Genomic DNA, 15324 nt, shown 5'->3' on the forward strand with positions numbered 1-15324 from the left:
AGCAGGCGGTGCTGAGTTGTCAGGCCAGCAGAACAAGTGAGTGAGAGAAAGAGGGAAGGAGTGAAAGAGACAGGGGGCCCAACATCCCAGCGCTCGTTGCCTGTTTGACACGTCTCACGCACCAAAGTGCTTCTCCAAGCGTTTTTCACCCCTCAGTCATTAACCTTCTATTAACTCCTCCATCAATTGCCACTCACTTACACTCACACTTTCTCTGATTTCTCCCCTTTTGCTCACTGACTTTCACATGCAAGCACACACAGACACACTCATACACACACATGCACATAGACGCACACACACGAAGAGTTATAAATGCTATTTTTCCCAAAGTAGAGACACAGGGGAGAGGCTTGAGTGCGTGAGAAAAGTGTGTATGAGGGAGTGAGACAACGCTCTGTGTGTGTGTGTGTCTGTCACCCCCTGTCAATTTTCAGCACTCTAGCCAACACAGGCCATGGCCTCGTCCTTCAGCGCTCTGCCTGTGTTTGGCATCAAGAAGATTAGAAAAAAATAAACAAAACTAAAAGCTATATGCACTTTTTGCTGTTGGTAAACTTGCACAGTTGCATTTGTAGTTTGTATTTTAACAATCAGTCTTTCTCCCCCTCCTCCTCCACCTCTGTTTGCAGGAGTGTGCCGGTGAGCCTCTCTTCATGCTTTACTGTGCCATGAAGCAGCAGATGGAAAAGGGACCAATAGACGCCATCACAGGAGAGGCCCGCTACTCCCTCAGCGAGGACAAGCTCATCAGACAGCAGATTGACTACAAGACTTTGGTCAGTATGCACGCACAGACAGTTGAACCATACGTTGGGGGCTCGAGGAGAGTGTTAACACATGCACACATGCAGTTTATTTCATGTAGTCATGTCCAGTAATCTAAATCAAAGACCGTTTTGCAGTTGTTGGCAACACTGATTGTCTGCAACTCCATAAAACATCCTCTGAGCTTCATGACCTCAACATAATACAAGCGTAAAACCAACACGACCTCTGATTCTGATCAAATGCTTTTATAATAATAAGAATAAGAATGATAACGAACAGCTCAGTGTGTACTCCTCTGCAGTTAAATATCGATCGTAAACTGTGTGATGTGTGGGTTTGCAGGTCAGATATCATCAATAGTTAATGCTCCCAGTCTGTGCTGACCTCCTGCTCTAAATATGAACTGTGGCTTTTGCCCTCTGACCTCTACCTCTGTAGACGCTGCACTGTGTGAACCCAGAGAATGAAAATGCTCCAGAGGTGACGGTGAAGAGTCTGAACTGTGACACAGTGATGCAGGTGAAAGAGAAGCTGCTGGACGCTGTGTACAAGGGAACGCCGTACTCCCAGAGACCGAAGGCTTCAGACATGGACCTGGGTAAGGAGGGAGGAACTTACACACACACACACACACACACACACACACACACACACACACACACACACACACACACACACACACACACACACACACACACACACACACACACACACACACACACACACACACACACACACACACACACACACACACACACACACACACACACACACACGCACACGCACACACACGCACACACCAAGACACAGAGCACAGGTGCACTCCTACAGGGGGTGAAAGAGGGAATGGTTTCAAGGGCTCTCTTAAACAGCAGGGGCCCCTTCAGACAGGAGAGGTGATTCTGTACAAAAATACATTTTAATGAGGAGCAAAAAGTCATTTAAATTATGCAAATTATACTAATTTTAAATTGCATTAGGTCACTGAACATAACTATCTGCGTCCTTATTTAGCTGTAGATTGATTGGTGTGTCTGAAAAGAGGCCATTGTATCCAGAGTCTCTATGCAATCCACTCCCCATGTCTGTCTTCATTCCCTCATAGTTAAGAAACATGCACAACCTTTTTTCCTTTATTCTATCTATTTTTGTATCATAGTTTAAAATGCAACAAAGACAATAAGCAGAAACACAAACAGGGCAGGATATAACACACAGTTACAAACAAACACAAACCAAGAAGACGATGGTAACGGCCTGGTTCTGTGAATGGTTCTCACCTGTATCTCCTCTGTGTGTTATCGTGTGTGACAGAATGGCGGCAGGGCAGGATGGCTCGCATCATCCTTCAGGACGAGGATGTCACCACGAAGATCGACAATGACTGGAAGAGACTCAACACCCTGGCTCACTACCAGGTAACTCACGGCTCAGACACAACACAAATCCCATGATGCTTTGTGTCATGCTGGAACAACAACTCCACATTGATGTGGCTGCATATTGTTGACACAGTTTTAGGTGGAGAGTGAAACACCACCAGTTATCGAAATTCTTCACATTGCATTTGGCTGCAGAATAGGATGCATGTCATTAAAATAATTCACACTTTTAAGTATCTAAGAAAAGTAGCAAAAGTAAAAAAGCTGAGCACAGTGGTAATTTATGTCTTTGAAATATAATCTTGCTGTTGTTGTTCTCTGCGATGTTGACTGATTTTTAAAATCCGGTTTTAGGTGACAGATGGCTCGATTATTGCCCTGGTGCCTAAACAGAACTCAGCCTACAACATCTCCAACTCATCCACATTCACCAAGTCCCTCAGCAGATACGGTACGAGAGAAGGTGTTTGTGTGTGTCTGTGTGTGGGTTTGTGTGTGTGTTGTGTGTCTGCATCTCAATGCTGAACTGCATAACTGGTATGTCTTTTTTTTTTTGTTGCACACAGTTGTGTAGAACAGAGTTTTTCCATATGAGGGAAGTAAAACACTTTTTCTTGTGACTTGTGATAATACATATGAAGACGATGTCATGTGCGACAGCTGTCAGCAGCAGTTTGACGGTAGAGGAGCTGGTGTTGTCCTTGCTGACTGTCTGGTTTCTATAAGCCCTTAATCTCATGTCTTTCTTTAAGTCAGTCTGTCTGATCTCTTTTATACCTGGTTTGTCTATGTAGTGTGTAATGTAGACAGTATAATGCAAAAAACACATAAAAGCTTTGTGTAGATTAACACTGTATAGTTTTATAGTATTTGAAGTCTTACACCTCCTCCTAACAAACAATGACCAATTGAAATGTAGAGGACGCTTATTTTTCCCCTCGAAAATATGTTTGCTTTAATTATTTTCCTGCCTTAGAATGATTATTTAATGTGATTTGTACACAATATATTTTATGTAGGCTTATTTTAAAGTGTAATATTGATTAACTGTCAGTTACTGTCATATTAATGAACTCATGTTACAACATAGTTAGCACATAGCTGCTTGTCAGGTTTACATTTACAGATTGAAATCTAAAACATGATTTAACTTAAGATAAGAAAAAGTTGGAGGTGGGGCAAGTGTACGAAACTTTTTCAGAAATATAGAATCAGGGTGAGTAACACTTTCCTCTGCCTGATGCTGGAAGCAGTTTATGAAATTAATAAATAAATCATTATGGATGTGTGCATCCAAGCAAGAAATCACACAAACAGGTGTTAGATTGCTCAGAAAAAGACGACACAACCGGAGCTGCTCCTTGTTCGGTTGTATCATGTCTGTCTATGTCATTTGCAAATTAACAGAAAGAGATAACTAAGACGCCCCCTGGTGCTTAGGCGCCCCGCTCATTAGCATGACGAAGATACGATGGCGTCCAACTTTAACCGAGGTGTAGCGTACTTTTATGTCCCAGGCAGCTGGTTGGCTCTGCACCTTGATACATGAACATGATGCATTCTGGGTGATACTTTAACCTCAAACTCGTGATTCTAGTTGATCCAATGCTGCTCCTCTCTGGGGCCATGGTTTGTCACAGCACAGCATGGCACAACTATGAGGTTACAAACAGATAAGAAAAAAAGATTTACTTTTATGTTTTAAAGGAAAGTGTCCTCATGAAATGGTCCCCCTAGGATTTTATAAAATCTGAAAGATCCAGACACTGTCCACATGCCAACAGGCACAAGTTAATGCCAGGTGTAATAGATTTTGTTCATGATGACGTACACATAAATACTCACTAACAGCCCCATCACACTTGCTCTGTACTTCCCTGGTCCAAATTCTCTCTTGACATTTTGAACCTCTCAATCCTTTCCTGCTTTGTCACACAACTGACAAGCATTCAAACTGAAAGCGTAATGCTCCATGTCACAAAATACAGGATCACTGTCCAACAAAGAGAGATGGAGGGAGGGAGGGAAGAGAAGAGAGAGTGACAGACAAATTTATTCTGGAATGAGAGTGACATGCAAGTAGAAGAAGCTGTCACCTTCAGAAATGCTTTCATCTCCACACAAAGATTTTGCTCTGTTGCAGCTGCCTCAGATTTTTTATTCATGTGTTTTGCCACCTGCGTTGCTTAAACTGGTTCCCCTTGAAATGCTGATTAAGTCTGAATGAATTACACCTCGACAATATGAGCAGCACCAAGTGGAGGCTGCTCAACCACAGGAACTGGGTTCAGACACACTGCAACTTCAGGCCTGTTACAGTGACGCTAATGTCTGGTTAAACTATCATAGTTCAAATACGATTGGACTTTTTCTTTATGTCGAAGCCAAATATACTTGAAAAAACCCTGTAAGACAGAACATGATTACATACAGAGATACAGAGTAGCAATCCTGCACATTATCTCAACATCTGAACTTCTAGACGAGGAGAACGTAGAGATCCATCCCGAGCTCCTCTTCTGCTCTGTGAACCCTCAATGGTTCAATTCAAAAATCCAAACTACTGTGTCAAAACACTTGTTCTACTCTCTGTGTCTGTTTTTTCTTTCTTACTGTATTTTTGGCCCTCCCCGCTCACCGTTCCTCCCATGTCTCATCCTCCTCCAGAGAGCATGCTGAGGACGGCCAGCAGTCCAGACAGCTTGCGCTCCCGAACCCCCATGATCACCCCCGACCTCGAGAGCGGCACCAAACTGTGGCATCTGGTCAAGAACCATGACCACTCGGATCAGAGGGAAGGAGACAGAGGGAGCAAGATGGTCTCTGAGATCTACCTGACAAGACTGCTGGCCACCAAGGTATGGAGAAGCTGTATTTCCACACACACACCTTTGGCCAACAACCCCACAGCACCCATAGCCTTGTCATGTTGCCCGCTGCCACCAGCAGCCCCTACTGACCTTTGTTTGGTGGTGGTCTCGAAGCTCATTAATATGTTTCATAACCTTTTGCCCAAAGCCAAACATATGCACAGGAATGAGTGTGTGTGTGTGTCTTAATTAAGAGGTTGACCTTTGACTATTGAGTTGTTTGGTTGGTGTTACTGGGCCCTGTTGGTGGCCTCAGGGCTTTTAGGCCCAAAGCTTTTATGCTGTAATCATTATTCCTCCATGTCATCCAGACCACACTGTCGAACCTGCACTCAGGTTAATGAGCCTTTATGGTAATTTATTATTGACAATATTAGTTTTTTGTTTTGTTTCTGCCTTTTTTTCCACACAAACATCACTTACGCCCTAAATAAAAAAGGACACAAATAAATAATGCGAAATGTGGAAATATACCCATTTGTTTCTTCAAAAGCAAGACTTACTTTCTCTCAAATTTACACATGTGGGGTCCAAGTAATAATCAATATCCAATGTAAGCCAAAGACAATGTGAGAAATGGAATAAATGGCTGGAGTGTGTGAGCCCATTGACAGTTGGCAACTGTTCCTAACTCTTTACAGTTCATCTTTCCACTGTAACTTAACTTAAAACTTGTGTTTTGTCCCAACTCCACTGACACACTCATCTCAAGAAACAAACATGCACATTATCCAGATTAACATAATGAACAAAAACAATATCTACTCAGCTCTCTAACAGTGTCAAGCTTTTGCTCTCATTTGCAAACATGAACTATCTTGGTGCTACAGCTCACCCTGCTCCTTCCTCTGCCTCGATGTTTCACTCATTAGCTCTAAATTCCCATTGTTGGAGCTCCAGGTAGGAAAGTGCGAGGTTAGAGGCATCAGTGCTGCCGCGATTGGGAAATGATTAACATGCACGCCAGAGGAAGACAATGGGGGCAACTTGGAGCGCTGCAGTTTGTTCTCATTTATTACAGCTCCCACAGCTTTGTGTATTTTGGAGGCTGATTTGTGGCTGTGTGAACAAATACAAAACTGCAGATTAAACTTCTGGCTGGTTTAAATAAGATTTTCTGAAAGGTGGCCTGAATGCTTGAAGACGAAGAAGACGGCCCCCTTAACACTTATGGAAAATATCAAATCATTTTAACTTCAGAGGAGTGAGAGAGCGTTCAGAACCCAGAGTATGATACGGTAAAAAACACTGAGCCTGAGGGTGAACTCTCATTGGGCTCCATCCTAAACTCTGCAAAGAACACCCGTCATCATCACAAACACAGACAGTTGGAGTTCTATAAGCAAAGCACTGCCACTGACAGCCATCGCCTACAGCCACACCATCTCCAGTAAACACGACTGTGCAGCAGCGCCAGTTGTTTAGTGCTGCTGTAACTCAAGTGAAACTAACAAGGATGTTCACATTTGAAATACAATGTTATATGAAGGTGTCAAAGACTTATTTCTATTTTAATTAGCTCCGACCAAAGAGGGTATGTTTTTTAGTCTGATTGTTATCAGGATTATGCAGAAAGTACTCGACTGATTTCCATAAACTTGTGTGGAGGGGTGGGGCATGACTCAAGGAATAACCCATTCAATTTTGGTGTGTGTTGGGGCCATTTCTAAGAGAATGATTCATGAATCTTGATTAAAAAAATAACACCTGACATGTTAAGGGGACTGATACTTATGGTGTGTGCAATTTGGTGAAGATCCAAATAATAATCTGAATCTGGTGAATTTAAATGTTGTTTAACAAGTGAAGGTATGTCCCTCTACTCATTGTTTTTGCAAACAAACTAATGCAGCGTTGCTTCTCGTGCTCAGGGTACGCTCCAGAAGTTTGTGGATGACCTGTTTGAGACCATCTTCAGCACAGCACACAGAGGCAGCGCTCTGCCTCTCGCCATCAAGTACATGTTTGACTTCCTGGATGAGCAGGCAGACAAACACTCCATATCAGACTCTGATGTGCGGCACACTTGGAAGAGCAACTGGTGAGTGAGTGAGTGAGTGAGTGAGTGAGTGAGTGAGTGAGTGAGTGAGTGAGAGTGAGAGAGAGAGAGAGAGAGTGCACCCTGTGTAAAAGAGCATCATCTGAAGCATTTGGAAGTTTCTTTGTGTCTCATTAGTGTTGTAGAATAGTTGCTGTAGTGTTAAAAAAAAACTGTAAGTTAGTGAATATGCAGCACTTTCACACTGGCAGTGCAGCAGAATGTACAGTGTTCTTATTTCCCCTACCTCAGGCATTTTATCACTCAGATGCCTCCTTTGTTCAGCCATAGTGTGTGTATGCAGCTTCATTCATCGCACTGCTCTCTGCACCTTAATAGCTTGTCAAGTCCTTTTAACTGCAACTCTTCCTCCTGTTTCACCTTATTCCCTCGATCACTCTAGTCTTCCGCTGCGGTTCTGGGTGAATGTGATCAAGAACCCGCAGTTCGTCTTTGACATCCACAAGAACAGCATCACAGACGCCTGCTTATCTGTGGTGGCTCAGACCTTCATGGACTCATGTTCAACCTCAGAGCATAAACTCGGGAAGGACTCGCCTTCCAACAAGCTGCTCTACGCTAAAGACATCCCCAACTACAAGAACTGGGTGGAAAGGTACATGAACAAATGTTTGACTTGTTTTGTCCTTTAGTTTATCATCACAACAGCGACTGTGCTTATAGATGTCGTAGTCTCTGCTCTTGATAATAAGAAACATTACCTTGTTTATTGATTTGTCAAAAGTCTTTTGAGACCTTTATTTACTGACTACTCAATAATCAGGCCTAGGCGGGTTGGATGAAGCATCCTTCAAATTGTTTCAGGACTTCCTCTCTGATAGAGCACAGAGATTAAATGCTACACAATTTAGTTTTTAAGGTTTCAAGATTAAAAATGGTGTGCCACCAGGTGCAAGCTTTGGCCCACTCTTAATTTGTACATTAGTCATGTGCTTCAGTAGATAACTGCAAAGGACATTTTTATGCAGATGATAGAATTCGTTATGCTTACAGTATACATCTATAGACCAAGCTTTGTCAGATCTTCAATATGCATTTATTTTAAATGAGAAGATATGTAATGCTTTTTACAAGGTTGAGAATGTGTGATTGTATTTGTACAGTATTTGTTCCCTGAATGGAGCCCAAATAAAAATGGTCACAGAATTTCAGGGCATTACATGAACAGCTTTTACATAAAACATACATGCTTGAGTTGATTCTCTCTAGAAAAAAGGATGACAATATTTAAATCATAAAATAATGTCAGTGTCTAAGTGTCTTAGATTGTGGTGATAAATGCAGCCCCATTCACACTGATCTCTGTTTTATTACTGGGGGTGGCTTTAGAGCTCATCACTGCAAATTATATCTGCATGTGTGCTGGTCTTTTCTCAGATATAGAAGGGAAATTATTGTTAAAGATAAAATTGTCAAGATTTCAACTTTTGACGTGGTTTCTCCAGGTACTACTCTGACATCTCGAGGATGCCAGCCATCAGCGACCAGGACATGAGTGCCTACCTGGCAGAGCAGTCGCGCCTGCATGTCAACCAGTTCAACAGCATGTCGGCCCTACATGAGATATACTCCTACATCGTCAAATACAAGGACGAGGTGAGATATCAGCCAGAGGATATTTTCATCAAACAGCAGCTTTCTATTTAACCTTCATTGTTCTGCACATCTTACCTGCTTACCTTCACTACACCTACAATTTGGACAGGTGTTGATGAAAATGGATTTGGTCTGTTGAGGTTATTCCAGTAACACAAGGTTAAGAATAGAATATTGTAAATATGATGAGGCTAACTGAGGCGCCTGGCCTGTATTAGCAGTCAACCTTTGTGTTTACTCTGCCATTATTCAATACCAGCTTTTACATGACGCATTTTAAATAGAATGTACGTCAGGTTCGCTGACCTCTTCCCCTCTATCCTCAGATCTTGTCGGCTTTGGAGCGGGACGAGCAGGCGAGGAGACAGAGACTGAGGAGCAAGCTGGAGCAAGTCATCGACACAATGGCGCTGAGCAGCTGAGGACCATCCAGCGCCTCCATCTTCTCCTTCTCTTCACTCCTCGTCTCCATCTGTCTCTCTCCCTCGCTCCTCTCACCCAGAAAAACAAACAAAACTCCAACCCCCAACAATACAGACAAACTGCAAACGGACTGAAGCAGTATACTGCAACCTGGGGGGGGTTCGGCAGAGATGGGCGGGCCTGTGTACGCTTACATGTGTATGTGTGTGTTTGTGTGCGGCCCCATACGGTGAGACTGGGACACCGGACACTTTCACACATGCATACGTGAAGAAACATGTCAACTGACAGCATTTGATTATTGTGGATGTTGGTGTCTGTGGTTTGCTTGATTTTGATTTCAAGACTTTTGTGGTGACAAAGCGATGGTCAGGAAAGAAACAATGGAAGCCCGGAAAGGAACTCCATATATGGTGTCATCATTAGCAGGATGGACCAATCAGTGATGAGCCTATGGACAGAGGCTCTCTAGGTCATGTGACTCCAACGGGTGTCACAGATGTTTTTGATTTTTTTTTGTTTTTTGTATAAATGTAATCAACTGCCCACTCTCTGATCTCTCGCCACTTGTATTACTGCTGAATTTGCACAATTTACAGAAACGTTACAAAGGAAGACTATATAGATATTATATATAAATACAGCTACGTTTTTAAAGACAGACTAGGGAGCAAACATTTTTGTTGTTTTCCTTTTCATTTTAAAATGAACAATAAAAATACATCAATGAAACATGATTTGGTATTTCAAGTACAAAAACAAAAGAACGTAGACAAAAAAAGAAAAAGAAACAAAAAAGTTGTACTGTGCCATGTTTTCTTTGAATGTTGTTTAGTGCAAAGACATTTTGTTAGATGGAATGTGCTACCGTATGATTTTAAATATGAACATGCCTAGTGACTGAAAAGAATTGTTTGAGTAATGACCCCATTTTTAGATCCTCGATGAAATTAGCGGGAAGCAAGACGACGCGCGTTGTCGGTCTTCTCGAGTTCAGACGATTCATGGTGTCACGGTGAAAAACATGAAGTTGCTGTTCCTAATTCGATTGGTGCAATCTTTCTGGTTTCAGAAAACCAAATATTTACTCGCAGGATTGTTGCTTTATCGTGATCGCGTTAGTGTCTGGTTCCACGGCTGGTTCTTCTCCTCAAGGGTCGAGCAGAAGGGACAGTTCAGTGCTTCACAGTGTTGTGACTGAACAATGAAGTAGCTCCGTTGCACTACAGGAAATATTCCCATTCGCCCCGTTTAGCACGTAGCCGACAGATCTAACCGCGAGGATTCCACCCGTGCAGAGTTTGTGTTTCCCATCTCTTGAAGGATCATTCATTTTCTGACGCGGCCCCGTGAGAGCGAGGCCGGGGTCTCTGCGCTCTCAGATTCTGTTTACGTCTTTGCAGGAGCCAGGCTGAGGTCAGGCGGAGCTTAGTGGAGCCTCTCAGTGATGAAACAAAGTGGGAAAAGCTGTTTCAAGCCTAAAGCCTCTGTTGTTTTTTTTAACTTTCTAAATGTTAATACCCAAATAAAGGGGCAGGGAAAAGGTCTAGTGAGCGTCTCTCTCCACCTCTGACCTATCTATTTGAGACAGGGATTATTGCTCTTTATCCATAAGGGGAGGACTGAGGAACAATGCAGAGGTGAGACACCTCCGTTCATTAGCTACACGAGGATGAGTAATCCTCCACTTAGCCTCCAGCTCCTGTTTCAGAACTAGCCTATTGCCATGTGTGGCTTAAGCTTTTTTTTTTATTACTGATCTCCTAAGAGGATTTCTTTGTTTCTTTTTTTTTTTTTTTTTAAGTCTTGAAGTCATGGTTTTTAAATTTGTGGTGAGAAATAATGTTTTCTGATTATTTTATTTTTCTGCTTGCGAAAAACCAAACTGTGGTCTGTAAATTGTTTTTGTTGATGTTTTCATTTGTAAATTGTAAACTTTTCATGATGAACAAAAGCTGTTTGCCATTCTTTTGTAATCAGATTGTTTTTGTTTGTTTTGTTTTTATTTTCCACATGTAAATTGTACATTTTACGGTACACAGAAGACAAAATTCTCCTTTGGTTTGCCTGAAAGTTTAAGTACTTGACCGAACTCGAGGTTTAATTTCCTGATCTCAAGGATCAAAATGAAATAGTTGCATCAGATGAGCGTGTGTGTCTTTGTGATGGAAACGTGACTTGCTGCTTTAACTCTTGTACCTTGTTTTTCTATCAGATTTTAGGGCTGTTATTTTATGCTGATCAGAAATGCTGTCGCTGTCCATCTTTACGCCAGGTTCCTCAGAAAGAAAGAAAAAAAAAAACAATCTCCTGTTACATCTGAGAATAGTGAGCACACCTCCCGAATTACTGTCAGATATGAGATGTGACTTTGTGCAGCCGACAACAGCCGACTTCAACTGGATACGTCAGGACTTGATCATGAAAACCAGTTTTGAGGCACCACTCTGCCCAGGTTAAGAGAGAAGACTATTTTTCAGCCGAACGTGTTGCAAAACCTCCACCTCCATAAGCTCAGCCCGCTGTACAAACAGTTTAAACATGTTGTTTCCTTCTGACCTTTTGCTGTACGTGCACACTTTGGTGCTCTAATCGTATCACGTGGACAGGAAATAGACGACTGCTGCTCCCAGAGCTCAGCCGTGCTGTTAGAATGAGTTCAGTGTATAGTGAGAAAAAAATCCACCGCTCGCTCCCTGCAGCAACTGACTGAGGCCGCAGGGTCCAGCTGGTGATGTGTCCGACTTTATAGACATTCTCAGTTCATTCTCAGGTTCATGCTCCATGTGGGTTGTAATTTGGTCTCATCTTTAGAGAAGCTTCCCTTCTCTGTGCTTCATCCTGCGCTGTCCATTGTGATAACTGACTTGTATCTAGTGTTATTGAGGTGGTTTAGTCGCACTGAGTTGCAGGTTTTTTGCTGTTTTTCTGTCAAATCAGAGCAAATTAACAAGTGGAGTTCACTGCTCTGCCTCCAGTCTGAGCTCAGTCAGCACACAGCCATGCATCTCATGTTTAATTCTCAGCTCTTCAGACATGCTAAGTCACACTTATGCCTTTCCAAACCCTGGTGGAATCAAATGCAAAGTCTTGGCATCTTTCTGTTTTCAGTTTTTTTCCCCCTGCTGTTCTCCAATTCTGGAAACGTGGTGGTTGGTCTTTTTTTTTTCCAACATGGAAGTTGCATAGGCTCCTTGGAAACGCAAAGCAAGTGACTTTCAGACTGAGTCGGCAAAAGGAATTTTAATACTACAGACTTCAGACTTGAAGCGACTGTCACAAGTTTGCAGGTTAACATTCATTGTGTAAATATTCTGTTATTTCCTATTTTGCAGATTTACTACTTGTAAATAAACACGCATCAAGGAGAGATTAAACATTTTTTGCTAAATAAAATGTGACTTGGGTTTTTATTTTATGTCTAATTTGAATGGAAGAAGCACTGTATGCCATATACATGGATACACACATAAATATGTATGCATATATATATTTATGTGTGTTAAAGTCGGCACAGATTCCTAAAATGTCGTTATCAGACACTGAGACTTGATATTTTACTTTTGATGCATGTCGGAAATATCGGCTTTACCTGGCTCTTCTGGGGGGGGGCAGACTAGCGAATAGGTGTGCATCATTATGTCACATGACATCATCGGCCAGATTACTGACGCTGTGTTTCACAAGCATCAGGAGCTGTTTTCTATGGGGTAGAGGAGCGACCTTTATCACAGACTTTGGATTCTTTAACTTTGCTGAAATTTTTATGTTGGTTTTTTTTACACAAAAAACTGTACTTGGCTGCAGACAAGATGGTGGACCTCCATCCTCCCCAAGACCACCGTAGGTGCGTGCACACCACACATCTCTACACAGGAAATAGTGTGATTCTAGCAGCGGAAGTTGGTCTTCTGTCGTTTTGTCTCTTTTCGCTTTTTTTATAAGACGTTTTTCAACATTTTAGTTGATTCTGAGAGAAAAATTCATGGATCTTGATTTATAAAATCAGGCATATTTATGGGACTGATCTTTCTGAGTGTGTGCAGATCCAAATAAAAATCCGGATGTAGTGAATTTAAATGTGTTTTCATAACTGCTCGGTCGTGGCGGAGGGAAACACTAGTGCCAATCTAGTTTATCCTATAAACTAAAAGTTTTCATGTGAGCAAACATACACACTGATACTGACTGATATGTCTGCGAGAGGCTCAATTTGTATCGCATCAATAAATAAGGTGCATTCGTCATTTCTCTAACAGCATCTCTCCTCCCAACTTATTTCCATAGATGCTTCAATCACCTGCACAACCTTGAAGAGATTCTCCTCTTTAGTGACAGGAAGCTTCCTGAGTGGTGACGTGTGTCAGCAAACACATGCTGGTGTTAGTGTTCGTCACAATAGCTCTGTGTTTACCACTCAATCCACCCCTGCTTGTTTAAGTACTAACTGTTATCTCCATTGAATTGTATTTTTGAGTTCTGTCTACAAACTCCAGCTCTTTTGTGTTGTGCAATCCAAACCTTTGTAATGTGCTTGTTTGCATCATATCACTATTTTAGTAGAACCTGCTCTATTGAGATGTTTCTTTTAAATGCACATTGATTGTAGCGTCTTAATGAGTCGAGCCATTTAATATCCAAGTCTTAGGTTTGAAAACGTCCACAGTGAAGTGTGAGCTTCTTGTCAGCCGGCAGCGTGATGGCTCCCCTCCTCCGTCTCCCTGCCTTTCAGAACTCGACCGGCGTCATTAATCATTCTTATGGGAATGTGGTTGAGTGGCTGGTGGGGGCTGGTTCCTCCGGAGGTGTTAATACGAACACGTTTACCCCCAACCATACATCCTGCTCGCACTGCCCTCAGCTTACATGGCCACTTACATGGAAGAGCGGCTCTGAGTGCATAAAACAGTGGCACGTCTACCGGCTCACTCACATTTTCATGGAATCGACACGTATTTGTAGCTAAAGAAGGAATCAGCAAGCGACAGAGAGAAAAAAAAAGAGTATTGGAATGAACCAAAACCACCTTGTCTGGTTTCTTTTTTCATGCCCTGCCTGAAACCGTCAGCACTTCCCTCTCTCTCCCCCTCAAGCGGGTTCAATGAGCCCAGATAGACAGAAAATGTTATCGTTTGCACCATGTGTAACCAGCCGGGCTAATTCAATTAAAATTCCATCCGAGGAGGAACGCTGAAATTGCGTAATGGTCGTGGGAGCACTGAATCTCGTAATGATCCTGTCAAGAGGCAAATGATCTTGTGGCGCGAACATTATGATAAATTCCTCGCAAAGCACAAGATGCTGGTTTCTTCACCCCCACCCCCCCCCCCCTCCTCCAACTCTCCCTGCATGGAAAATTCTGTTGCTATAGTTAATAAAGCTGTGATCTATATTTGCCCCCCCCCACCCCTCTCCTCTTTAATCTCCTTTAGTTACAATTGAAGACGGCTCTGTGTTTTATCTCACGCTCAACCCAGTGAAATTGGAATTCTATTTTTGCTGAGGAATCTTTTGGCATCTGTCAATGTGCGTTGCGTCAAGAGTCTGGCGGAACCAGGGCTCCTCGAGTGGCAGCGGCTTCTTCTGGGGCCCCTAAATCCGGTGAGCGGTTGAGTCGAGATTCAGATGCTCCTGGTGAGGCGGAGGTGACAGCCATGACTGGTTGGGGGGGGGGGGACCTATGAGATGGATTACTGTCACCGCTCTAACTTGGGATGCACGGAAAAAGCAGCGAGTGCGTGTGAGGAGAGGAGTGGGCGTTAAATGCAGGTGCTGCCAAACTTCAGCCCACCACTCACAAACACCGTTACACCGTGCACAGCTCCTGAAGGCAGCACGGTGAGAATGAAGCATGTGTTAGTTTAGCTGTTCAAACCCTTTTATGAATCAAGAAAAACTCGATATATGAAGTTAGAGCCGCTCTAATTAATACTTTTATATTAACAATGGATCAAACGTCTGACTGTGATATGAACATGGGAAATGAGTCCTTCACATCAAAGGACAATGGTGGAGGAAGTTCTTGAACATTTTAGTGAAGTAAAAGTAAAAATGTATTAATGACTTGCTTTAAAATAGACTTAAAGTAATAAAAGTCAGAGTGTAGCCTGTTCCCTAATGCAAAGGTTAATACATCATCATGGCTGAGACTCGTCTGTATCCATTTCAGCTGTGTCTTTACAGGCGAGGGCTCACACTTGTTTTTGCTTCCTGTTTCAAGGCA

General features: G+C 42.6%; 1 protein-coding gene across 2 annotated transcripts in view; it reads left to right on the forward strand.

Moving 5' to 3' along the window:
• The window catches only part of LOC118104401 (plexin-A1-like), a 184011-nt gene extending 171514 nt beyond the window's left edge, over window positions 1-12497 (forward strand). For both annotated transcript variants that reach the window (XM_047338779.1, XM_035151254.2), the window contains exons 24-32: window positions 633-779; window positions 1210-1369; window positions 2086-2189; window positions 2508-2604; window positions 4821-5011; window positions 6895-7064; window positions 7465-7677; window positions 8528-8678; window positions 9005-12497. In XM_047338779.1, the coding sequence (XP_047194735.1) occupies window positions 633-779; window positions 1210-1369; window positions 2086-2189; window positions 2508-2604; window positions 4821-5011; window positions 6895-7064; window positions 7465-7677; window positions 8528-8678; window positions 9005-9100 (1329 nt within the window). In that variant the 3' untranslated portion in view covers window positions 9101-12497. The remainder of the gene's footprint in view (window positions 1-632; window positions 780-1209; window positions 1370-2085; window positions 2190-2507; window positions 2605-4820; window positions 5012-6894; window positions 7065-7464; window positions 7678-8527; window positions 8679-9004) is intronic.
• Window positions 12498-15324: the final 2827 nt, after the last annotated feature.

This window comes from Hippoglossus stenolepis, chromosome 3 (assembly GCF_022539355.2).
Source record: "Hippoglossus stenolepis isolate QCI-W04-F060 chromosome 3, HSTE1.2, whole genome shotgun sequence".
Lineage (NCBI taxonomy): Eukaryota > Metazoa > Chordata > Actinopteri > Pleuronectiformes > Pleuronectidae > Hippoglossus > Hippoglossus stenolepis.